Source organism: Mobula hypostoma, chromosome 8, assembly GCF_963921235.1.
Source record: "Mobula hypostoma chromosome 8, sMobHyp1.1, whole genome shotgun sequence".
In the NCBI taxonomy this organism is placed as follows: Eukaryota; Metazoa; Chordata; class Chondrichthyes; order Myliobatiformes; family Myliobatidae; genus Mobula; species Mobula hypostoma.
Window position 1 is genome coordinate 131,416,334 of NC_086104.1, and position 26,810 is coordinate 131,443,143.

The 26,810-nt window shown below is 42.5% G+C and overlaps 1 protein-coding gene across 3 annotated transcripts in view; it reads left to right on the forward strand.

The window, feature by feature from the left end:
* The first annotated feature begins 230 nt into the window (after positions 1-230).
* Positions 231-26,810, forward strand: part of letm2 (leucine zipper-EF-hand containing transmembrane protein 2) — a 48,626-nt gene continuing 22,046 nt past the window's right edge. Inside the window, exons 1-5 of one of the 3 annotated variants that reach the window (XM_063055297.1) lie at positions 231-473; positions 13,987-14,038; positions 18,885-19,317; positions 20,650-20,793; positions 21,232-21,369. In XM_063055297.1, the coding sequence (XP_062911367.1) occupies positions 13,992-14,038; positions 18,885-19,317; positions 20,650-20,793; positions 21,232-21,369 (762 nt within the window). In that variant the 5' untranslated portion in view covers positions 231-473; positions 13,987-13,991. Of the gene's footprint in view, positions 474-13,986; positions 14,039-18,884; positions 19,318-20,316; positions 20,545-20,649; positions 20,794-21,231; positions 21,370-26,810 lie in introns of those variants that run through there. The other 2 variants (XM_063055299.1, XM_063055298.1) reach the window with 2 other exon arrangements.

A 26,810-nucleotide genomic window follows, 5' to 3' on the forward strand; every position in this document is an offset into this window, starting at 1 on the left:
TTATTCTGTACTTTATTATTAGTTAATATTATTATTATTGCTAAGTGTGTTTTAAAATGCTGCTGCTGTAACGAAATAATTTCCCACTCGGGATCAACAAAGTACTTATTATTATTAATTTGTTCTGTAATCACGCAATTTGTAGACGTCCCCTAGCTCCCAAATGAAGCCACGCCGTCCATTGGTTTCTTTCCCAGTCATACGTCACAAAGGGACGGGTCATTTGAAGTAGAGTGTCAATCTTAACTCCTGCCTTTTGATTGGAGAGCTGGACTGTCAATTATTCGTGCGCCGGCCGCTGTGACGCGCCGGGTGGGCTGAGGCGCGCGGCCGCTTGACGGTTGCTCTCTCCTCAGCCCCAGCCCGGGTGGTCGTTCCGTCGCGGGCCGGTCGGTTGGTCGTCTGGCGCGGCGGCCGCTCTGCCACCGGGAGCCGGGTGTCGGCGGAAGCGCCACATGGGCGGGCTTTGGCGGGTGAGTGTCAACAGAACGAGGGCGGGGCGAAGGCCCGGGTGGGAAGGGTTAGGCAAATACCGGGGAGTCAGGGGCGGCTCGGCCGGCTGGGCAGGGAGAGGGGAAGGGAGACTGGTGGGGGAAGATGGGGAAGGGGTTCGTGGGGGGAAAGCTGTAGGGAGAAGGGGTTCGCGGGGAAGGCTGTAGGGGGAGGGGTTTGTGGGGGAAGGCTGTAGGAGGAGGGGTTTGTGGGGGGGAAGGCTGTGGGGAAAGGGGTTTGTGGCGGGGAAGGCTGTGGGGGGAGGGGTTTGTGGGGGGAAGGCTGTAGGGAGAAGGGGTTCGCGGGGAAGGCTGTAGGGGGAGGGGTTTGTGGGGGGAAGGCTGTAGGGGGAGGGGTTTGTGGGGGGAAGGCTGTAGGGGTTTGTGGGGGGAAGGCTGTGGGGGAGGGGTTTGTGGGGGGAAGGCTGTGGGGAAAGGGGTTTGTGGCGGGGAAGGCTGTGGGGGGGGGGAAGGCTGTAGGGGGAGGGGTTTGTGGGGGGAAGGCTGTAGGGAGAGGGGTTTGTGGGGGTAAGGCTGTGGGGGAAAGGGGTTTGTGGCGGGGAAGGCTGTAGTGGCGGGGAAGGCTGTAGGGAGAAGGGGTTCGCGGGGAAGGCTGTAGGGGGAGGGGTTTGTGGGGGGAAGGCTGTAGGGAGAAGGGGTTCGCGGGGAAGGCTGTAGGGGGAGGGGTTTGTGGGGGGAAGGCTGTAGGGGGAGGGGTTTGTGGGGGGAAGGCTGTAGGGAGAGGGGTTTGTGGGGGTAAGGCTGTGGGGGAAAGGGGTTTGTGGCGGGGAAGGCTGTAGGGGGAGAGGTTTGTGGCGGGGAAGGGGTTTGTGGCGGGGAAGGGGTTTGTGGCGGGGAAGGGGTTTGTGGCGGGGAAGGCTGTAGGGGGAGGGGTTTGTGGGGGGGAAGCTGTAGTGGGGAAGGGGTTTGTGGCGGGGAAGGCTGCGGGGGAGAGGTTTGTGGCGGGGAAGGCTGCGGGGGAGAGGTTTGTGGCGGGGAAGGCTGTAGGGGAAGGGGTTTGTGGGGGGAAGGCTGTAGGGGGAGTGGTTTGTGGCGGGGAGGGATGTAGGGGGGTTTGTGGGGGAAGGGGTTCATGGGGATAGGGGGTCAGGGGAGGGCTGGTATAGAGTTGCAGGGAAGTGATATTGCAACTGGGTGGGGTGGGGGTGTGGGAAGGGGAACAGCACTAGAGATCAAATTGAAAAGATTACTAGAGGTGGTGGTGGTGTGAGGCATATGATTTGCAACACACAGAAAATGCTGGAGGAACTCAGCATCTGTGGAAAAGAGTAAACAGTCGAGACCCTTCATCAAGATTGGAAAGGAAGGGCAGAAGTCAGAATACGGTGGGAGGAGGGAAGGAAGTAGTAGAAGGAGGCAGGTGATAAATGAAACTGAGGGAGGGGTGAATTAAAGAGCTGGGAAGTTGATAGGTGAAAGAAATAAAGGGCTGAGAAGGGGAAATCTGGTTGGTGAGGACAGAAGACCATGGAAGAAAGGGAAGGAAAGGAATGTAGATTGTTCAACAAATATAATGATTCAATGTAAAATTCATGTCATGTATGACTGTCATCATAACACCTACCAATGCTCACCACTAAAATCGAGGCGAGAAGACTGCAACTAGTGGGGTGCTGTCTACACCACCCCAAGCTACCTGCCAACCTTGTCATCATATGGGAGCCCAAGCATAGGAGGATGAACCCTGAGCGCCCTCCCAAGACTATGGTCAACACACCCCCCAGAAGACAGTGGCGCAGCTAATGTAGATGAACTGACCCCACTGATGAGGGAGAAGTGGAGAGTCCGTCACTGTGCCCAACACCGGCCCTCTAGGCCTGAGTGGACGTCTTAGTAGCATGTATGACTGAAGGCAGTATGATTGAACTTCACTAATCCGACTACCTATAATCTGGTTTCTTTGATAAACTGGCACTGATTATGCTTAATGTGATCCTTCTGTAATTTGGCATTTTCACTAATCTAGCACTCCTCTGGTCCCAATGGTGTCGGATTAGTGAAGGCTGACCTGTATTTCATTTTGAACTATTACAATATAGCCTGTACACATGCAATTACTGAGTGTATGCTACAAAGCAAAAATGTAAAAAAAAGTCCTACCAGTTTGTGCAAGATAATTGCTTGACAATAATGGGATTTCTCCTTTTGTCCTTGGTGCTAGGTGAATGGTGGTGATTACCCGCTGGAAAATACAAAATTAAATTGGTTTATTATTATCACGTGTACCAAGGTTCAGTGAAAATTTATACAGATCAATTCATTACAACAGTGAATTGAGGTAGTGCGAGGTAAAACAATAACAGATTGGTTCTATCAGAGTTCGTTGTGATACTCTCATCCTTGCATTACCAATTTCACTGATAAGACACACATGCAATATGATTAGCTAAATGAGCTACGATGGAAGTCCTTTCCCTTTCATGCACATGTTGAGATGGATGAACTGTTTAAGAATATGGAAAACTATTTTGGACCTTGTACAGGGGTAGAGGTGGTCAGTAGTTGGACCTGGTTTGAATAAACTGATCAAAGTTCAAAATGCATATTGCACCATATACAGCCCTGTGATTAATTTTCTTGTGGGCATTCACAGTAAGCACAAAGAAACACAATAAAAATCAATGAAAAATGCACACACCAGTTAGGACAAACAGCCAGTGTTCAAAAAGACAAACTACAAATACAAACATGAACCGAAGAGTCCTTGAAAGTGAGTCTATAGGTTGTGGGAACAGTTCAGTGCTGGGGTGAATAAAGTTGAGTGCATTTATCCTCACTGGTTCACGAGCCTTTTGGTTCAAGGGTAATTACTGTTTGTGAACCTGGTGGTGAGTTCTGACACTCTTCCTTCCTGATGGCAGCAGCGAGAAGAGAGCATGTCCTGGGTGGTGTGGGTCCTTGGTGATGATGCTGCTTTCCTGTGGCAGCGCTGCTTGTGGATGAGCTCAGTGGTGGGAAGGCTTTACCCATGATTGACGAGCTATATTCATGACTTTTTGTAGGCTTTTCCATTCAAGAGCATTGGTGTTTCCATGCCAGGCTGTGATGCAACCAGTCAGTATACTGTCCACTGTGCATTTATAGAAATTTGTTAAAAGTCTTCGATGACGTGCTGACTCTTCTAAGAAAGTGGAGGTGCTTTCATTGTAAAACACTTCCATGCTGGACTCGGGAAGAGGACTGGCTCACAGACCTCCAGTTTCCTTCTCCAGCAGACAATCATTGACCATGGAGGTGTAGTGTGGAGCTAAGTTTTATTAAAAATCTAGAGGAAAGATCAAGCTCACCAGCAAATAAATCAAGGATCAATTTTCTTTGCCATAAACATGTATTGGAAGTTTGCTGTGGTGTGTTGGTCAGGGTGTGTCATGCAACAAACAAACAACATTCAACAAATATAAGAATTATATAAAAATGAAGTTGGAGATTAAAGTATGGCTATGGAATAAAATGTTCATAACATTTTATGAACATATATTGATAATGTAAGCAACATTATAAAAAGTGGTTTAAAGTGTTTATAGTGTTGTGCAAAGACAGGGGTAATAGGTGGGAATGAGATTCTAATTAGAATGGTTGGGGGAAGAAGCTTTTAAGTTGACTTGAAGTTTTGGTTTTAGTAGCATTATAATGCTTTCCAGCGGGGAGCTTTTGAAAACGGCTGTTTGAAGGGTGGGTAGTATCCACAATGATTTTTTTTCCTGCCCGCTTCATTGTCCTCGACACATACAAGTACTACAGTGATGGTAGCTAGCAGCCAATGACCTTTTTTTCTGTTGACCTAACAGTTCTGTGTAGTTTTAATATATTGTGAGATGATACTGCATCGAACCAGACAGTAATGGCTGATGTGAGGATGCTCTGTGTGGTGGCAGAGTAGAATTGCACAAGTACGTTCCGGAGAAGATGGAATTTTACCAATAAGCTAGAAGTACCTAAATAATTTAACTGGTTCTTTTTAATTTGTCAGGAATCCTAGTTTAGAGTTCAAATAAAATTGCAGTTAAAACATGTATATAGAGTCTTCTTAAGAAGTTTAATTGTTTGATCTTTTACCAGGAAAAATGAAAGTTGGTGGATGAGTTTGAAATTTTTGTTTTATTTTACTCACCAAACTCCACCTATTGTTTCTTGGTGCTTAAAACTCCCGTATGATGTAGTCAGAAAAATCCGCACTAAACCTTCGCACAGTACTTAATTTGTATGCTACCTTAAGTAGCTGATAGTTTGGTTTTCACTTCTATGTTTGCTCATTGCTTTCACTAATTGTAAAATGAATTGTGTATCCAATTAAAAGTGAATTAGATAATGCTTGAGAGGAAGTAGCCTGCTGGGCTAGCTGGGAAAAAACAGGGCGTTGAGACTGAATAATTTGCTCCACAAGGAACAGGCACAGTCTCAGGTTGGGTGGTTCCTTTCTATACCATTACAATTCTGTGAATAAGGTACTGTAAGTTGCAAAGGGAGCACAAGAGCTTACTAAATTGTTTCTTATTAAAAATGCCTTCATATAGAAAATTCAACTGACAGAATTTAATCCCTCTAAATCTAAGGTGATGTACTTTGAGTGGCCAATAAAGGTAGGGGATAAGCAATAAGGTTCCCAGGGAGTATTAAGGAACAAAGGGAGCTTGTTATGCAAGGCCAAAAATCCCTGAAGGTGCAACACCAGTCGGTAGGGTGGTGAAGAAGGTATGCCAGATGTTTGCCATCATTAGCTAGGGTATAGAATATAAAAGTAGGAAGTTCTTAATACAAATTATAAAACATTGGTTAGACCACAGCATGTTGTGTCCAGTTCTGGTTACCGTGCAGGATAGAGTGCAGAGACCATTCACTGGGATGATGCCTGGGAAGGAACAATTCAATGATGAGGAGAGAAGGGTTTCTTGGTATGGAGAAGCCTGAGGGGGGAGCTCATGCAGGTTTATCAAACTATGAGGGATGTAGATGGGAAGAAACCTTTTTGTGGCGGAAGTGTTTATGGTGAGGGGGAATTATGGATCTGAGGACGGTTTTTCACCAAGAGGGTGAAAAATTGCCTGAGACGATCAGAATTAGATTTATTATCACTGGCATGTGTCATGAAATCTGTTAACTTAGCAGCAGCAGTTCAATACATAATATAGAAGAAAAATAAATAAGCAAACCAATTACAGTATATGTATTTTGAATAGATTAAAAATCATGCAAAAACAGAAATAATATATATTTAAAAAGTGAGATAGTGTTCAAGGGTTCAATGTCCATTTAGGAATCGGATGGCAGAGGGGAAAAAGCTGTTCCTGAATTGCTGAGTATGTGACTCAAGGCATCGGTACCTCCTACCTGATAGTAACAGTGAGAAAAGGGTATACCCTGGGTACTGGAGGTCCTTAATAATGGATGCTGTCTTTCTGAGATATCGCTCCTTAAAGATGTCCTGGGTACTTTGTAGGCTAGTACCCAAGATGGAGCTGACTAGATTTACAACCCTCTGCAGCTTCTTTTGGGCCTGTGCAGTGCCCGCCCCCCCACCCCTCATGACAGACAGTGATGCAGTCTGTAGGAATGCTCTCCACAGTACATCTATAGAAGTTTTTGAGTGTATTTGTTGACATACCAAATCTCATCAAACTCCTAATGAAGTATAGTCACTGTCTTGCCTTCTTTATAACTGAATAAATACGTTGGGACTAGGTTAGGTCCTCAGAGATCTTGACACCCGGGAACTTGAAACTGCTCACTCTCTCCACTTCTGATCCCTCTCTGAGGATTCGTATGTGTTCCTTCATCTTACCCTTCCTGAAGTCCACAATCAGCTCTTTCGTCTTACTGACGTTGAGTGCCAGGTTGTTGCTGTGGCACCATTCGCATTCAGTTAGCATATTTTGCTCCTGTATGCCCTCTCGTCACCATCTGAGATTCTACCAACAATGGTTGTATCATCAGCAAATTTATGGATGGTATTTGAGCTATACCTAGCCACACAATCATGGGTATATAGAGAATAGAGCAGTGGGCTAAGCACACCCCCCTGAGGTGCACCAGTGTTGATCATCAGCAAGGAGGAGATGTTATCACCAGTCCACACAGATTGTGGTCTTCCGGTTAGGAAGTTGAGGATCCATTTGCAGAGGGAGGTACAGAGGCTCAGGTTCTGCAACTTCTCAATCAGGATTGTGGGAATGATAGTATTAAGTGCTGAGCTTTTGTCAATAAACAGCGTCCTGACATAGGTGTTTGTGTTGTTCAGGCAGTCTAAAGACGTGTGAAGTGTCATTGAGATTGCATCTGCCGTTGACCTATTGTGGCAATAGGCAAATTGCGACGGGTCCAGTCTCGTCACGATCAACCTCTCAAAACATTTCATCACTGTATATGTGAGTGTTACGGGGCGATAGTCATTAAGGCAGCTCACATTATTCTTAGGCACTGGTATAAGTGTTGCCTTTTTGAAGCAAGTGAGGACTTCCGTCCGTAGCAGAGAGACGTTGAAAATATCCTTGAATACTCCCACCAGTTGGTTGGCACAGGTTTTCAGAGTCTTACCAGGTACTCCATAGGGACCTTTTGCCTTGCGAGGGTTCACTCTCTTTAAAGACAGCCTAACACCGGCATTTGAGACAGATTATAGGGTCATCAGGTGCAGACTTGAATGCCACAGATCTAGCCTTCAGCCGACAATGTACCTCCTGGTTCATCCACAGCTTTTGGTTTGGGAATCTAAGTCTTTGTAGGCACACACTCATCCAGACAGGTTTTAATGAAGGCGAAAACAGCATTCTCAGCATTCTCATCCAGGTTTGAAGATGAATCTCTGAATACAGTCTCGTCCACTGATTCAAAGCAGTCCTGTAAGTGCTCCTGTGCTCCCCTTGTTCATACCTTCTTGATCCTAACTACTGGTGCTGCAGTCTTCAGTCTTTGCCAGAACTTAGGGAGCAGAAGTACAGCCAGGTGATCAGACTTCCTGAAGTGAGGGCGTGGAATAGTGTGGTAGGCATTCTTGATGGTGGTGTAACAATGGTCCAGTGTGTTGTTTCCTCTTGTATTGATGGTAATTGCTTAGTGATTTTTTTTCAGACCAGCCTGGTGAAAGTACCCTAACACGATGATGAAAGTTTTAGGGCATGCTGTTTCATGCATGTTGATCCTATTGCTCAGATCATTTAAAGCCTGATTGACATTGACCTCAGGTGGAATGTATACTGCTACCAAAATGGTCCCAGAAAACACTCGAGGTAGGTAAAAAGGATGGCACTTAACTGCGAGATCTTCCAGGTCTGGTGAGCAGAATTGGGACGGTGCTGATATATTTGTGCACCAAGAAGAGTTGATCATGAAGCATGTTCCTCCACCTCTGCGTTTGAGAGACTCTATAGATGTATCCTGAAGATGTATCATAAACCCATCGAACTGAATCACTGCATCCAGTACGGAAGGGGTTAACCAGGATTCTGTGAAACAAAGGACACTTGCAGTCCTAATCTCCCACTGATTCAGCACCCTAGCTTTGAGCTCATCGGTTTTATTCACTTGGGACAGCACGTTTGCCAGCAAGATACGGTAGTCGGTACTGGGAGTTTAAAACCCTGTTTCCTTAAATGCACTTGTATCCCCGACCCGCAGTCATGTTTTCTGCGTGGAATCCTATGAGGATGGATCCGTCCCAAATCAGCATTGTTTCCGCAACACACGTCAAAGTTGCTGGTGAACGCAGCAGGCCAGGCAGCATCTCTAGGAAGAGGAACAGTCGACGTTTCAGGCCGAGACACTTCGTTAGGACTAACTGAAGGAAGAGTGAGTAAGGGATTTGAAAGCGGGAGGGGGAGATCCAAAATGATAGGAGAAAACAGGAGGGGGAGGGATGGAGCCAGAGCTGGGCAGGTGATTGGCAAAGGGGATATGAGAGGATCATGGGACAGGAGGCCCAGGGAGAAGGAAAAGTGGGGGGGCACCCAAAGGATGGGCAAGGGTTATAGTCAGAGGGAGAAAAAGGAGAGTGAGAGAAAGAAAGTGTGTATAAAAATAAATAACGGATGGGGTATGAGGGGGAGGTGGGGCATTAGCGGAAGTTAGAGAAGTCAGTGTTCATGCCATCAGGTTGGAGGCTACCCAGGCGGAATATAAGGTGTTGTTCCTCCAGCCTGAGTGTGGCTTCATCTTTACAGTAGAGGAGGCCGTGGATAGACATGTCAGAATGGGAATGGGATGTGGAATTAAAATGTGTGGCCACTGGGAGATCCTGCTTTCTCTGGCGGACAGAGCGTAGGGGTTCAGCAAAGTGGTCTCCCAGTCTGCGTCGGGTCTTGCCAATATATAGAAGGCCACATCGGGAGCACCGGATGCAGTATATCACCCCAGCCGACTCCGCATCCCATTAATTCCACATCCCATTCCCATTCTGACATGTCTATCCACGGCCTCCTCTACTGTAAAGATGAAGCCACACTCAGGTTGGAGGAACAACACCTTATATTCTGTCTGGGTAGCCTCCAACCTGATGGCATGAACATTGACCTCTCTAACTTCCGCTAATGCCCCACCTCCCCCTCATACCCCATCCGTTACTTATTTTTATACACACTTTCTTTCTCTCACTCTCCTTTTTCTCCCTGTGTCCCTCTGACTATATCCCTTGCCTTGCTCTGGGTCCCCCCCCCCTTTCCTTTTCCCTGGGCCTCCTGTCCCATGATCCTCTCATACCCCTTTTGCCAATCACCTGTCCAGCTCTTTGCTCCATCCCTCCCCCTCCTGTCTTCTCCTATCATTTTGGATCTCCCCTCCCCCTCCCACTTGTAAATTTCTCACTAACTCTTCCTTCAGTTAGCCCTGATGAAGGGTCTCGGCCTGAAACGTTGACTGTCCGTCTTCCTAGGGATGCTGCCTGGCCTGCTGCGTTCACCAGCAACTTTGATGTGTGTTGCTTGAATTTCCAGCATCTGCGGAATTCCTCTTGTCAGCATTGTTTCCGTTAGTTTTAAGCAGCGATAGTTTATTTAAACACATTAAGACATCTTTGTTGACTGTACTGACCTTGGAAGTAGTTGTGCTTTTTAACTGTATCAGGCTGAAACAAGGATATTTAATCATATCCATTGAGAGTTCTGCTGCTACATGAGTCGCCCCTAGATGCCCTGGATGTGACAGAAGATGGGGGTGGGGGGTTGGGGGCAGGTATTCTCACAACATCTCAGAGGCATCTAAATGAACACTTGGATTGCCAATGTGTCATAGACTTGAGTCTGGAGTCATAGAAAGGTAGAGCACAGAAACAATTCCTTCAGCCCATCTAGTCTGTGGTGAACCATTTAATCTGCTTGCTCCCCTCAACCTGCACTGAGACCATTGCCCTCCATGCCCATACCATATATGAACCTATTGTTGAAATTGAGCTTGCAGTTTACAATATCCCTGCATCTAGTTTTTTTAGATATTTACAAATTCGAGATTATGTTAGGAAATGTATCCCTAACTTCGAAGTTTTAGACAAACATGAGTCCCTGGAGTCAATAAATAAATTTGATCCTGTTACTCGAAGTGCGGTATCCTATTTTTATCAGGTCCTACATAATGGAGCTCGGGTGAATACTGCAGGTTTTAAACAGGCATGGGTGGATGAATTGGGTTTCGAACTGACAGAGGAGGTCTGGGATGAGTGTTTAAAGAGTATACGTGATTGTTCGGTTAACGTCAGACACAAACTTATACAGTTTAAAATAACGCATAGACTCCATTATTCCAAAGGAAAGTTGCACAGTTTCTACACTGATGTCTCACCAGATTGTAATAGATGCAAATCTGTGAACAGTAATCTGTCACATTCATTCTGGTCATGTTGTAAGCTTTATGCATACTGGAAAAGTATTTTTCACTGTTTCTCCGAGGCTTTTGGGAAGCGGTGGGAACCAGACCCACTCATAGCCATCCTTGGAGTAATAAGCACCCTATCTTCAGCCAATATGTATAAAAAAGTGGCTGTATTGTTTGGAATGGTGATAGCTAAGAAGTTAACCCTGCAAATGTGGAAAATGGACTCTGTGCCTATGTACGATTTGTGGCTGAGAGAACTGGCAAATACTTTACATTTGGAGAGACTGAGACTATGTAATGAGGACAGAGGGGACATCTTTGAAAAGATATGGGACCCTGTATTGGACTTCCTTACGGGGTGAGGACTGAGGTTTTTTGGTGCGGTGCACCTCTGCTGTGTATGTTTACTTTTGCCTTTATATTTTTCTCTCTTTTGCTGCTCAATATTTAATTTGATTTTGGTTGTGGTTTTTGTGGATGTTCTGTTTTTTGTTTTTTTGTTTATAATAAATAAAAAAAATTTTAAAAAAGAAAGAAAGAAATTGAAAACAGGAATTCTGCAGATGCTGGAAATTCAAGCAACGCACATCAAAGTTGCTGGTGAACGCAGCAGGCCAGGCAGCATCTCTAGGAAGGGGTAGGGTCGATGTTTTGGCCTGAAACATCGACTGTACCTCTTCCTAGAGATGCTGCCTGGCCTGCTGCGTTCACCAGCAACTTTGATGTGTGTTGAAAGAAATTGAGCTTGCATGCGCCATAGTACTGGCAGCTCGTTCCACAGACCTGTGACCCTTTGAAGAAGCTTCCCCTTATGTTCTTAAACTTTTCACCTTTCACCCTTAACCATTCAATCTTAGGTTAGGACCTATTCAGTCCTAACCTATTCAATCTTTCCTTGTAATTCAGGTCCTCCAGACCTGGCATTATCCTTGTAAATTTTCTCTGTACTCTTTCCTTATTTATATATTTTCTGTAGGTAGCTGACGAAAACTGCAAAAGGTACAGGAATCTAATCCAAATGCTGGTAAATGTAATTACTATAGGTAGGTTTTTTATGGTCAACAAAGATGTGGTGGGCTGAATGGCCTGTTTCTGTGCCTTATGCCATGGTGAGGAACCTGTTACATCTGAACCCATTCATCTCTTAATGTACAGTTAGAATTAAGATTATTACTCAATTTGAGCAATGGAGAACAGCTGGCACCTTATACCTTCTTATCTATCAAGTTGATGGTCTTGAAACAATTCAAAATTCAAAGTAATTTTGTTATCAAAGTACATATATGTCACCCTGAGATTCATCTTCTTTTGGCATTTTATTTGAATCCTTGATGAGTTTTAGCTTTTGATTTACTATCTAGATAATAGATCCTGTGTTAGAACAAAAGCTTATTTGCTGCTGCCCTCTATATTCACATAATCTCAGTCTGAATTCTGTACACTGAGACCCCAGGCTTCCTAATTGTGTAATTGAAAGCAGAACTCTTAAGAACAATTTTGATATTCATCTTGTTATTAATTTTGGATGGTGAGATTCTAAAATGTTTGGAGTTTACTGAAGATTCAATATAGGAAATATTTACATTTCTGCAGTATGTCCTTTTAGAATTATTTCTGGTAATATGTTGTGATGTAGTTTGTCTGGTTTATAAGAGGACACTAGTTTAAAGTGCTGGGGAGTAGATACAGAGGAGATGTCAGGGGTAATTTTTTTACTCAGAGTGGCAAATGTGTGGAATGAGTTACTGGCAACGGTGGTGGAGACAGATATGATAGGGTCTTTTAAGAGACTTTTGGATAGGTACATGGAGCTTAGAAAAATAGAGGGCTGTAGGTAAGCCTAGTAATTTCTAAGATATGGACATGTTCAGCACAACTTTGTGGGCTGAAGGGGCTGTATTGTGCTGTAGGTTTTCTATGTTTCTATTAAAAAAAGGCATATAGATATTATTCCTGGGAAAGTGTCTGGGTACATATTTCAATTTCTAAGTGAGTGACAATTCATACATCCTGCTTGAATGGAACTCTTGCACAAGAATTTTGTAGATGAGCTGATCCAGCAAGAAAGTCAAATATATGTTCTATTTATTGCACTGTTGCTGAAAGTAAATGGCTTTTTATAATTGCATCATCAGTATTCTATTTGAAAACCGATTTTAAAGGAATTATCAATTACACAGCTCTATTACCTAAATTTTTAAAAAAATCTCTCAACATTTTATTGTTGAATATCCCTCCCCATTCTACGAGGGGTGATTGATAACTCTGTGGCCTCAGGTAGAAGGAGTCAATTTTAGAAAACCTAGCACATTTATTTTTCCTACATTTACACACTTAGTCCAGCGGTCGTGGAGCATACGGATCCCTTCTTTGTAAAGGTCGGCGTCTTGGACCTCCAGAAGTGGTCCACAGCACGGGTGATTGATAAGGTGAACTCTTTGAGTGAAAATGCAGAAAGTTTGAAGTTAATAACTCATCGCCTTCTACCTTTGGCCAAGAACTTATCAATCACCCCTGCTGTGGACCACTTCTACAAAGAAGGGATCCGTATGCTCCACGACCACTGGACTAAGTGTGTACGTGTAGGGGGAGACTATGTTGAAAAATAAATGTGCTGGTTTTTTAAAATTGACTCCTTCTACCCTAGGCCACAAACTTATCAATCACCCCTCGTAAAACTTTTGATTAGTTACATTGATGTGACTTGATGGTTATGCTTGTGAATTACTGGCAGGATGGGAACCGTCAAATCTGAGCTTAATTCTGTTCTCAACAGCCTTCATATGCTTTTACAGTGTGACTTAATGATAATGCAAAATGAATATTACCTTTTGAACATTGCAACAGTTAATTATGAACAGAGTTGCTATTGTGAACTAGAAACTGAACTAAGTTCACTTAGGTTATGGGCCAATTTTTACTTCCTGATAGAGGCAAAAGCATTTAGGAACTACTATAAACAAAATTAGATTTTCTATAGTTGGCATGGAAAAGTTACGGACTAGTAATACTGTAGTTGGTAATGAATAAACAACAGGAGATATAAACTTGCTATAAAACTTTAAGTTTTAACCTAAATTCTTAATTATATTCTTAGAAATAATTTCCTCTATTTGGAACTTAAAATGCTTTTTAAAGATTTTTAACAAATCTGCTGAATGTTCTCGCTTCCTAATAGCACTAGCTACATGAAAAAGGATCTAGATCTAGCACTAGGTACAATTTGCTGGATGTGGTGCCTTCTCTTTAATTCCAGGCATACAGATTGAATGGGTAAATTTTTCTATTGTGATAATGAAGTATTAGAAATCTTGACTGATATTTCACTCTGGATAGAGTTCAATTTTGTGCTTTTAATTGGTTTCTACATGGTGAAGTCCCAAATCTGATTTTATAGCTTATTAGTGCAAAATGTAGTACATTTGAGCTTTATGTTTTAATGCCAGGTTTTCTTGAAGAAATTAGAGTATTTAATATACATGTTGCTTCTGTGGTGATGGGTTTAAAATATTGCCCCAAATTTCTGACTATATGTAAGTTTTTTAAAAACGTACAAGCTGGCATTCCACTTGTTAAGTAAAACATTGCCTAAACTTATTAATAGTGTCATTTTTGTATTTTAAAAATAATTAACATGTTATATAAATACATCATTTAAAGTCACATGTTCTGTTTACAGACGACATGGCTTATTGCAACTATTCCTTACTTACCTCTGTTGCCAGATCAAGGTAAGATGGAGAACCCTCATATTAAAGTTATATTGCTAAGGAACAGTTATATTTGAAATTGATGAACTCCTGCAATATCATTTTCAGCAGATGATTGTTTTGTATACTGACTGCACAGTCATAATAATTGCTCAGGATTTCTTTTCCTGTCAAAGCTGTAAAAAAAAATTCAGTATTTAATTCTAATTAGCATGAACGTGTATGTATGCCCCTCTCATTTTCTTATATACACATCCACAATTTTCTTGTGGTTCCATTCACATCCTCCATATGACAGAAATGTGCACAATCAGTGTTGGAAATTGTGCCTCTCAGTGCTGAGAAAGATAAAGTAATATTCTTTTACTCATTTCTGCTAGTACATAAATGATATATATGGGGAGCTTGTCATTTCTCAAACAACTGGATGAATGTAATTCAGGACATTGTCTTTAATGAATGCTTGGAAAAGAAGGTTTTTATACATAGTGTATTCAGAGTTTGTGATTGGTATCCTTCATAAATACAGAAATGGAAAATAATTGTACTGAGGCCATAATTTTGTTGAAAATGGAAGCAGTTTTATTCTCCTAAACTAAGCAATCAATATTGAAAAATTAAATTCCTTATTTCTAGAAAAATGTTTCTTCAAGCACCCCTGATGTCTCAATTGTTTAAGGCATTGTGCCATAGAACTGCAGACACATAGAGATAGATATATAATAAAGGTGTAAATGGGCAAGAAAAATGTATATTACATGTATAATATTTGTTCTATCTTGGTGATTTTCATCTTCAGTTGAACTGAATGAGTGGGAGGCAAATATAGATACTCTTTGATGTTTCGTGACAGAAGCAAAGAGTTTCCTCCAAAATTAGAATGTGTGAAGATATTACAATCTTGTGTATGGACTTAGGAAAACAAAATGCTTTGGCAGCAGATGGGCAGGATTATTTGTTTCAAATGGAATGTTACTTTTTTAATTGATTAATTGAATTTACTACATTTAAAAATGTTCTCCATAATTGTATTGCTGATCTTCGGCTACTTAACTGAGAGAACATAGAATAGTAACAGCACAGATCAGGCCCTTCAACCCCAATGTTGCTGCCAATTGTGATGCCATTTTAAACTGCATATTTGCCTACACATAGTCTATATCCCTCAATTCTCTGCTTGTTCATGTATCCGTCTACATTCTTTCTAAACATTGCTGCTGACTTCCCTGGTGGCATTCTAGGTGCTACTACTCTCTGTGAATTTCCTAAAAAAAAAAAATGCTGTATAAACACTTTCCTTCTCTCACCTGGACAGCAAAGATGCATACATCAGGATGCTCTTTATTTACTACAGCTCAGCGTTCAATACTATCATCTCTCAAAAGTAATCAAGCTTCAAGACCTTGCCCTCAATACCTCCTCGATTTCCTCACTTACAGACCAGAGTCAGTTTGGATTGGCAACAACATCTCCTCCGTGATCTCAATCAGCACAGGTGCACCACAAGGCTGTGTGCTTAGACACTGCTCTACTCGCTTTACATTTCTAACTGTGCGGCTAAACACAGCTCCAATGCCATATTCAAGTTTGCTGATGATACCACTATCGTATGCCCACTCAAAGGTAGTGATGAATCACATATAGGAGAGAGATGGAACATCTGGTTGAGTGGTGCCATAACAACAACCAGCAAGACTAAAGAGCTGATTATTGACTTCAGGAGAAGGAAACGGGGTCCATGAACCAGACCTCATTGGGTCAGAGTTGGAGAGAGTCAACAACTTTAAATTCCTCTGTGTTATTATTTTGGAGGATCTACCCTGACCCCAGCATGTAAGTGCAATTTCGAAGAAAGCACGGCAATGCCTCTACTTCCTTAGGAGTTTGTGAAGGTTCAGCATGATGTTTAAAACTTCGACAAACTTCTGTAGATGTATAGTGGAGAGTATGTTGACTGGCTACATCATAGCCTAGTATGGAAACACCAATGCCCTTACTAGCTCTTCCTTCAGTTAGTCCTGACGAAGGGTCTCAGCCCGAAAAGTCGACTGTACCTCTTCCTAGAGATGTTGCCTGGCCTGCTGCGTTCACCAGCAACTTTGATGTGTGTTGCTCAACATCATGTGACATGTCATCAATATGTTGATTTGTCATACTGTTTGAGAGTGAAACCTTTTCAATTTCTTATCCTAGCATTTTGCTCACTATAAATTTTACATGTGGCATTATTAGGTTCTCACTAACTGTGTGACTTTTCCTTTTCTGGGAAACAAGTTCTGCTACTAAATAACTTGTTTCCTGAGTCTTTTTACTGACTGTGACTTTATTAACAGAAGTTTTACTCTGTTTTGAGATTCCAATAGCTGTTTTAAAATAAACAGCACTTTTTAATGTCATATGGCTATGATTTGTAGCTGTGTCTTTTCAATTTTGCGGGAGCCATTGCTGCATTTCTAAGTTGTTTGCCACAGACTAGGCACAATGGAATAGGACAACTTGGATCACTAGTACATGTAAAACTCATTGATAAGTAGCTTTCATTGTAATACAGACTTCTTTTTTGTCCATTGCTGCCCCGGTGCAGTGAAATGACTCAGAAGATTGTAATTCTTTATCATTATTCTTATCAGAATCTGAACAAGAAAACCGCAAAATATATGCAATTCTCTTCTGACCTACACAATCCACCTTTTGCAACCTTTACAAAAGCAGCAAGGCAGCAGGCCAGCAGCTGAGTCACGGTGTGTAAAAATTCCTTCTTTAGAATGAAAATTTCCCTCCAATTTTCCACTATAGTTCACTCTCATAATTTAGTTGGTGGCACGCAAGGAGAAGTTGGGGAGGAACACAGCCCAATTTGGACAAGTCTATTCAATGCCTGGAAAACACACTTCACGCTCCTCATCAGCCTACCATCCTCCCCTCAGTGCAATGCAGTGCTCACCAATGATAGGTCTTCCCTATCTCATGTCAAAAACTGAGAATGGACTCAACCAGATAAACACGGTCCTACTGCACGCTGCCATACTGGGCTGTGAGACCTCTAATGAGATGGCTAATGGGGCTGCTTGGTCACTGCCAGTGCTAGCATCATGCGTTACAAGAAGTTCAAAAAAAATTTTTTTTTTTAAGTCGCAATCTTTTGCGAACCCCAGTTGTGAAACCTTGTTTTAGCGTTATAGAGGGATGGATCACTCACTTAACTACTTGAAAGCAATAGATACAAATGGTCCTTCTGCAACAATCAGCTGTATCCATTGATTCAAGCGTTGCATATTTCTTACCTACAAGATTGGATGATTGTACCCTAACTTCTTTTCCTGAGAAGCTGGTGATGTATCTGTTTCTATAATCCTATTGGGTAGGAAAGCGTTGGTGATTATACGTCCAGTTCAGGATGGAATTCATCTTGGAGGTGATTATATTTTGGTTTGGACTTCTTTCTGGGTGGTGGGGGTTACAATGAAGCAACTTGAAGGGAGTCTTTTACTTAGCAGTGATGGAGCAATTCAGTATTGAGGACATTGCAGTCACCGTGATGTGTTGTACTACTCGTCCATTTGTAAGTATTTGTAAGTGCTACTTGTATGTATTTTATTATATTCCAAGCTTGAATGGCCTTAGTGATGAAGAATCTTTCAAGTATTGGGAGCCAAGCCAGTCTCTGTCCAGATCTGATTTTGGGCATGATTGTGATAATGGTACTGTTCTTAACCAAAAAGAAGCTGATTACAGTTTCTCTTGTTCAAGAGAATCATTGTCTGCTCTTTTAGGGCGTCGATTTCATGTTCTTATTGTTAACATAAGCAAAATGTACTCTGAATCCTGACATAAGTAGGTTTGAATTCTGTATTGTGGGTAGGATTATGAATGGATCTGAACGCTGAACTTGTCTAGCTGTTGCTCTAAACTTGACCTTGTGTTAGAAGGAGAGTCATCAATAAAGAAGCTGAGGATTGGCCTGATAAATTTTGAAAATATTGTATGTAATCTGTAATAACAAACACAACTGTGGTGGGAAGTTCTATCATAATTTCTATTAATAACAGACTATGTAATGTGCTCCAGTTTATCTTCAGACAACATTAAATGATATAAATCTATGACTGAAATTCTCCCAGATGAAGCTGAGCTTATAAGTGATAGGAATAATTCAGACACCATTTTTCATTCACCTTGTTTCAATTGATTCAATTCTACTAATATATCATTTACAAAGTTGAGGAAACAATGTTACAGCGTGTTATATAATAAACTGAAAGACATTAAAAGTCTCTTGAATTGGTTCAATACCTGTTTATTGGAGAAGTAAAGGTACACTTGCAGGTACAGAGTATTTATTGTTATGAAGAATTAGTTTCAAAAAGAAAGTTGGACGAATTTATTTCCTAAAATTGTGTTTTGTTTGCATTCTTATTTCATTGGATGTAGTTTATTATTGTAAAACCTACTGAGATACAGTGAAAAGCTTGTCTTCTATATTATTCATGCAAGTCAAATCATTATACAGTGCTTTGAGGTAGAACAAGTAAAACAATAATGGAATGTGTAATAGCTACAGAGAAAGTGCAGTGCATGTAAACAATAAAGTGAATTTCTGTTAAAAATTCTGAATAATTTCTGTGGAAGTTGGTCAATTGAAACAAAGAGCTTATCAATCACTGAGTTCGCAACCTTTTTGAGCAAAAATGTTGAGTGCAACAAGATGTGTGCTAGTTGCTGAATATGATTGCCACAATGCATTCATTTACTGTGCTACCCTTTTGCAAGAAAAGTAATCAAAAATCCTCTTGCTCTCAAATTAATTGACTGTCTTTTTGTATTATTGTATTTTCATATAAAAAAAAACACTTTTGTTTTGAAACAGAGGAGGAAACTGTCTCATGCATTGCACTTTGTACCCGTCTATGGTGGTTCTGCATGTCCGTGGTTTACATTCAAATAGATTATATCCCAGAGTTCAAGAACTTGGGAGGACTCATCTCCTCTACTGCAATCTACCTCACAAATGTACCTCTGTAGTACCTATCTGCAACTTCCACCTGTCAGGTCAATGGCTTGAAGAATGTAAAAGATCATCCCATAAGCATATTAACAAACCAAGTCTTGAAAGACCAGGTTCACTTTCGCAAACAACTGAAAAGGATGTGGTGAAAAAATCTTGGAAACAAAAAGTCATAAGTGACCTAAAACATTACTACAATGGATTCCGATTACTTTGGATTGACATAAAGGTAGCGACAAGGATACTGTCAAGATTACTGTATGGATTCCAGATCAGCCGTAGAGAGAGGCGAAGGGTATGTAATCTCAGCTATGAGCCATTTCTTAAAAGTAATTGACTTGTAATTGAATTTTATTTGAAATATTAAGGAGATGGAGCAATACTTTGTTTTAATTCTCCATGTTTTTTCCCTCTTGCTATGAAGCAGCAATTCCAGGTCTATGTTTTATGGTTGTTCACATACTGTAGGTACTTGTTCTATATACATAAGCTGCCAGTAGTGCATCCTGTTCTATTTCCCACCTTTTATACTATTTGTGAAATCTCTTCAAATTTTATTAACAGGTATTGATAATCTTTGGTTTCCATAATTTGATTTTTTTTAGATTATTACTGACTTTCAATTAAAAGATTGTGGTTTGAATAAATTCATTATGGTTAGTCATTTTTTAAAAAAAAGGTTTTCTACTTTAGGTCTGCAGTATAATGCTACTAAATACAAATTTAATCCAGAGTAAATTACATTTGTAACCAACACTGAGTCAAATAATCTTGCAATGATGAAATCTGACCCAGCAAAGACTTTTAATCTTGACAAAAATTTCAAGTCAGGGTGCATGTGATTATGTCATTCTTTTTGTAGTGTTGAAGAAGATGGTCATTAAATCACAACACTGCACATACAGATTAGTTAATATATTTACTTAAATACTTGTCCACAGCCCTCATTAAAACTACCTTCACTTTCCTCACTGATTTCCAGATCTCTGTCCCATCCTGGTGTTTGTCATGGTCTTGCCCCTGACTTCCTCTTGCAAAAATACAATAGCATCCTTGACTTAAAAAAAACGCTCTCTCCAATGTGGGTCAATATTCCCTCTACTCCCTCCCAAATACTGGGCAATCAGCCTTCACTCTTTTCTACTTACTTATGCCACTTTATTGCTGTTTCTGTAACAGATTTGTTTTACCAGTCAGGGTTGTTAGCCCTGAGCTGAACCCCTGAGGACAGGTCTACCGTTTGACCTGTTTGGCATGGGTGGCCCGACCAAGAGCCAAAGCATAAAGCCCTGACTCCAGCCAGCTAAGCTCTCTGGGTCACTGAGGCACGCAAGTCTCCGAACCACGACAAGGTTGTAGTTCTCTTAGAAAACTTTACTACAAGGATTCTTAATATTGATTCTTTCCTGACTCCAGCCTCAAGTATCCAGCCGCTCTTGACCCTGCATCCCCAACCTTCCAGCAGCCGTGAGCCTGATGTGTCACAACTAGCTTTTGACGCAGCTGGACAACATCCAAAATGGTCATTGTTCTATCATATCAGTGTGTTTTTTATGCACTAGAATTTGTAAGTAAACTGTTGTTGGTATGCAGCTCATAAATTTTGTCCTGTATTAAACTGTTTCAGCTTCTGCGTACCTCTGTTGACCTCTTCCGTCTAGTTCCTTTCGTTATCTTCCTGGTTGTGCCATTTATGGAGTTTTTGCTGCCTGTCTTTTTAAAGCTGTTTCCTGAAATGTTGCCGTCTACATTTGAGACAAAATTGAGTCAGGTTGGTGACGAGTTGTTTTAAATAAAACTTGTAATTTGATGGAATATTTAACCACTACTTTTACATAAGGTAAAAGATGTCAATCTGTGGAAATTATGTTGGGCAGAAATATGTAGGTGTCTAGAAACCAGAGTAAAGGATGAGGTGCCAATCAAAGAAAATGAAACTTTGAAATAATATTGAAACTAACATTTTTTTCACTCTGAAATGTCAATTTATAGAGCAGAATGGAAGAACTAACATAAGGTAGCATACCATTAACCATAATCCTGCACAGCAGTCCTACAGTGGTGAGGTAGAATCAATAACTACTTGGCATAATCCAGTTAAAACTGAAAAAGCTACTTAAGTAGTGGCTTCTGTTGGCACCAACTTTTAGGTGACAGTAATATGTAAAAATTTTGCCTGATGTGCTTGGTTCGTTTGTTTGTTTTCCAGGAAGAAAAGCAGAAGAAGACTATGGCAGCAAAACTTGAAATTGCAAAATTTCTCCAGGAAACCATCGTAGAAATGGCCAAAAGAAATAAAACAAAAAGTGGAGCAGCTACTGAACAGTTTTCTTCCTACGTGCAGAAGGTTTGCTTCAACCATTCACGCAGATTCTGCATCGTTAGGTATCTAACTATCACAAGTCAGTGTGTGAGAACATAGAAGTCTCCTGAAATTGGTACTTCCATTCAATAAGGTCATGGATGATTCTGTGCTTTGTTTCTGCTGAGACTCATAATCTGTGATTCTGTTTCTGTCCAAAATTATGAATGTCAGCAAGTACATTCAATAACAGCATTCACAGCCCTCTGATGTTAAAAATTCTATAATGTACAGCCATCTGTTTGGAGAAATTTCTCCTCATTTTAGTTAGAAACATAGAAACATAAAAAATCTACAGCACAACATGTCCGTACCTGAGAAATTACTGGACTTCCCCATAGCCCTCTATTTTTCTAAGCTTCACATACCTATCTAAAAGTCACTTAGAAGACCCTATCGTACCTGCCTCCACCACCGTTGTCAGCAGCCCATTCCATGCACTCACCACTCTGAGTAAAAAAACTTACCCCTGACATCGCCTCTGTACCTACTCCCCAGCACCTTAAACCTGTGTCCTCTTGTGGCAACCATTTTAGCCCTGGGAAAAAGCCTCTGACTCTCCAGGTGATCAATGTCTCTCATCATCTTGTATACCTCTACCAGGTCACCTCTCATCCTCCGTCGCTCCAAGGAGAAAAGGCTGAGTTCACTCAACCTGTTTTCATAAGGCATGCTCCCCAATCCAGGCAACATCCTTGTAAATCTCCTCTGCACCCTTTCTATGGCTTCCACATCCTTCCTGTAGTGAGGCGACCAGAACTGAGCACAGTACTCTAAGTGGGGTCTGACCAGGGTCCTATATAGCTGCAACATTACCTCTCAGCTCTTATATTCAATTCCATGATTAATGAAGGCCGATACACCGTATGCCTTCTTAACCATAGTGTCAACCTGCGCAGCTACTTTGAGCGTCCTATTGACTCGGACCCCAAGATCCCTCTGATCCTCCACACTGCCAAGAGTCTTACCGTTAATACTATATTCTGCAATCATATTTGACCTACCAAAATGAACCACTTCACAGTTATCTGGGCTGAACTCCATCTGCCACTTCTCAGCCCAGTTTTACATCCTATCAATGTCCTACTGTAACCTCTGACAGCCCTCCTCTTCTTCTTTTTCGGTTGTCCATCGAAATCCGATGACGACGTCCACTCCTTTAACAGTGAGATCTTTGACTATGCAGTCCTATCCTGGACCCACAAGCTCTGTTGCAGGTGGGACATGTATTTGTGGTAGTGGTGGCAACCATGGCTGTATTTCTCCTGGCACTCTTCTGCTGTCTTCTGGTTGTTCTTTCTATCTCCAGAATATGAGCCCCGTCCCTACACAGCTGTCGCCAAGTGGTATAGTCAGCAGCAACATCCTCCAGGTCCTCGGGTCTGATCTTGCACTTCCTTAAAGCATACTTCATCTGATACTTATAGTGCTTCGGCCCTCCAGCTGAGCGTTGACCATGATGTAGCTGGCCGTATAACACTCTGCGGGGTAGCTGACATGGAGGCATCCTTATCCCATCCCCCAGCCACTGCAGCTGACGCTGGGTGATCATGGCCTCAATACTTCTGCGGTTGGTCTTTACAAGTATTTCAGTGTGAGGCGCCCACTCACGCTAGGTAATTCCCAGGATGCGCTGGAGACAGATGACCTGGAAGGGCTCCAAGGACTTGATGTGACGGCTGTAGGTTACCCAAGCTTCACAGCTATAAAGGAGGGCGGTGATACAGACTGCTTGGTATACGGCGTCCTTTATGGAGGGATGAAGGCTCCTGTTTTGAAAGACTCTACGCCAAAGGCAGCTGATGCTTGTTTAATGTGGCTCTGGATGTTGTTGTCAATGCCACTATCCTCAGAGAGAATGCACACGATCCACAACACCTCCAACCTTTGTGTCATCAGCAAACTTACTAACCCATCCGTCCACTTCCTCATCGAGGTCATTTATAAAAATCACGAAGAGTAAGGGTCCCAGAACAGATCCCTGAGGCACACCACTGGTCACCGACCTCCATGCAGAATATGACCCATCTACAACCACTCTTTGCCTTGTGTGGGCAAGCCAGTTCCGGATCCACAAAGCAATGTCCCCTTGGATCCCATGCCTCCTTACTTTCTCAATAAGCCTTGCATGGGGTACCTTATCAAATGCCTTGCTGAAATCCATATACACTACATCTACTGCTCTACCTTTATCAATGTGTTTAGTCACATCCTCAAAAAATTCAATCAGGCTTATGAAGCACGACCTGCCCTTGACAAAGCCATGCTGACAATTCCTAATCGTATTATACCTCTCCAAATGTTCATAAATCCTGCCTCTCAGGATCTTCTCCATCAACTTACCAACCACTGAAATAAGACTCACTGGTCTATAATTTCCTGGGCTGTCTCTACTCCCTTTCTTGAATAAAGAAACAACATCCGCAACCCTCCAATCCTACAGAACCTCTCCCATCATCATTGATGATGGAAAAATCATCGCCAGAGGCTCAGCAATCTCCTTTCTCGCCTCCCACAGTAGCCTGGGGTACACCTCATCCGGTCTCAGTGACTTATCTAACTTGATGCTTTCCAAAGGCTCCAGCGCATCCTCTTTCTTAATATCTGCATGCTCAAGCTTTTCAATCTGCTGCAAGTCAGCACTGCAATCACCAAGATCTTTTTCCATAGTGAATACTGAAGTAAAGTATTCATTAAGTACCCCTGCTATTTCCTCCGGTTCCATACAGACTTTTCCACTGTCACACTTGATAGGTCCTATTCTCTCACACCTCATCCTCTTGCTCTTCACATACTTGTAGAATGCCTTGGGGCTTTCCTTAATTCTGCCCGCCAAGGCCTTCTCATGGCCCCTTCTGGCTCTCCTAATTTCCTTTTTAAGCTCCTTCCTGTTAGCCTTATAATCTTCCAGATCCCTAACATTACCTAACTCTCTGAACCTTTTGTAAGCTGTTCTTCTTGACTAGATTTATTACAGCCTTTGTACACCACTGTTCCTGTACCCTACCATAACTTCCCTGTCTCATTGGAACATACCTATGCAGAATGCCACACAAATACCCCCTGAACATTTGCTACATTTCTTCTGTACATTTCCCTGAGAACATCTGTTCCCAACTTAAGCTTCCAATTTCCTGCCTGATAGGCTCATAATTCCCCTTACTCTAATTAAGCACTTTCCTAACTTGTCTGTTCCTATCTCTGTCCAATGCTATTGTAAAGGAGATAAAATTATGATCACTATCTCCAAAATGCTCTCCCACTGTGAGATCTGGCACCTGACCAGGGTCATTTCCCAGTACCAAATTAAGTACAATCTCTCCTCTTGTAGGCTTATCTACATATTGTGTCAAGAAACCTTCCTGAACACACCTAACAAACCACCCAATCTAAACCCTTTACTCTAGGGAGATGCCAATCGATATTTGGGAAATTAAAATCTCCCATCACGACAACTCTGTTATTATTACACCTTTCCAGGATCTGTCTCCCTATCTGCTCCTCGATATTTCTGTTACTATTGGGCGGCCTATTAAAAAGCACCCAGTAAAGTTATTGACCCTTTCCTGTTCCTAACCTCCACCCACAGAGACTCCGTAGACAATCCCTCCATGACGTCTACCTTTTCTGCAGCTGTGACACTATCTCTGATCAACAGTGCCACACCCCCACCTCTTTTGCCTCCCTCCCTGTCCTTTCTGAAAAATCTAAAACCCGGCACTTGAAGTAATCATTCCTGTCCCTGAGCCATCCAAGTCTCCACCCAAGGCCACCAAATCATAGCTCCAAGTACTGATCCACACTCTAAGCTCATCCGCTTTGTTCACAGTACTCCTTGTGTTAAAATAGACACATCTCAAACCGTCCATCTGAGCGCGTCCCTCATCTGTCACCTGCCTATCCTCCCTCACACACTGTCTCCAAGCTTTCTCTATTTATGAGCCAACTGCCTCTTCCCCAGTCTCTTTAGTTCGGTTCTCACCCCTCAACAATTCTAGTTTAAACTCTCCCCAGCAGCCTTAGCAAACTTCCCTGCCAGGATATTGGTCCCCCTGGGATTCAAGTGCAACCTGTCCTTTTTGTACAGGTCACACCTGCCCCAAAAGAGGTCCCAATAGGAGGTCCAGAAATTTGAATCCCTGCCCCCTCCTCCAATCCCTCAGCCACACATTTATCCTCCACCTCATTCTATTCCTATACTCACTGTCGAGTGGCACCGGCAGTAATCCTGAGGTGACTACCTTTGCGGTCCTGCTTCTCAACTTCCTTCCTAACTCCCTGTCGTCTTTTTTTTCAGGACCTCTTCTCTTTTCCTACCTATGTTATTGGTACCAATATGTACCATAACCTTTGGCTGTTCTCTCTCCCACTGCAGGATATCTTGGACGAGATCTGAAACATCCCAGACCCTGGCACCTGGGAGGCAAACTACCATCCGAGTTTCTTTCCTGCGTCCACAGAGTCGCCTGTCTGACCCCTAACTATAGAGTCCCCTATCACTACTGCCTTCCTCTTCCTTTCTCTACCCTTCTGATCCACAGGGCCGGACTCTGTGCCAGAGGCACAGCCACTGTTGCTTCCCCCAGGTCAGCTGTCCCCCCCCCCCCCGCAACAGTACTCAAACAGGAGTACTTATTGTCAAGGGGTACTGGCTAGTACCTGACTCTTCCCCTCCCCTCCCCTCTCCCGACTGTTACCCACTTGTCTGTCTTCTGTGGCCCCGGTGTGACCATCTGCCTATAACTCCTTTCTATCACCTCCTTGCTCTCCCTGACCAGGCAAAGGTCATTGAGCTGCATCTCCGGTTTCCTAATGTGGTCCCTTAGGAGCTGCACCAGGTGCAGATATGGCCATCTGGGAGGCTGGGAGACTGCAGGACCTCCCACATCTGACACCGAGCACAGAAGACTGACCTCACACACATACTACTTCCTTTCAACAATTAACACAGGTAGATCTACCTCACCTCGTTACTGCCTAAGCCCATTGAGCCAAAGCCCTCTCACTCCGCTGCCTGCTCCGAATGCTGCCCGCTGGATATGGGGGCTTTTAAAAACTTTTCCCGCTCTGCTGGCTGATGTCACGCGCCTGCGCAGTCTTGTCTCTCTTTTACCCCAAGTGGTAAATCTGCCTTTGCTCCAGAAATCCTTAGCCATTCACCCGCAGCCTTCTTGCTCCGAATCAAAAAATTCCATAATGTGCAGCCATCTGTTTGGAGAAATAATTCTAATAAGTTCTAATAAGACAATCCCTTATAATGTGGCTGTACCCTCTTGACTTAGCCAGCCCTCGAAACCAGCATCATGGCGTCCAGATTGTTGAGCTCGAAAAATGTATAAGAGTCTTGTATGTTTCAGTGAAATAATCTCTTGTACTTTCTAACTCTGGTTAGTGCAAGTCAGTCTTATTCAACTTCCCCTCTTAGG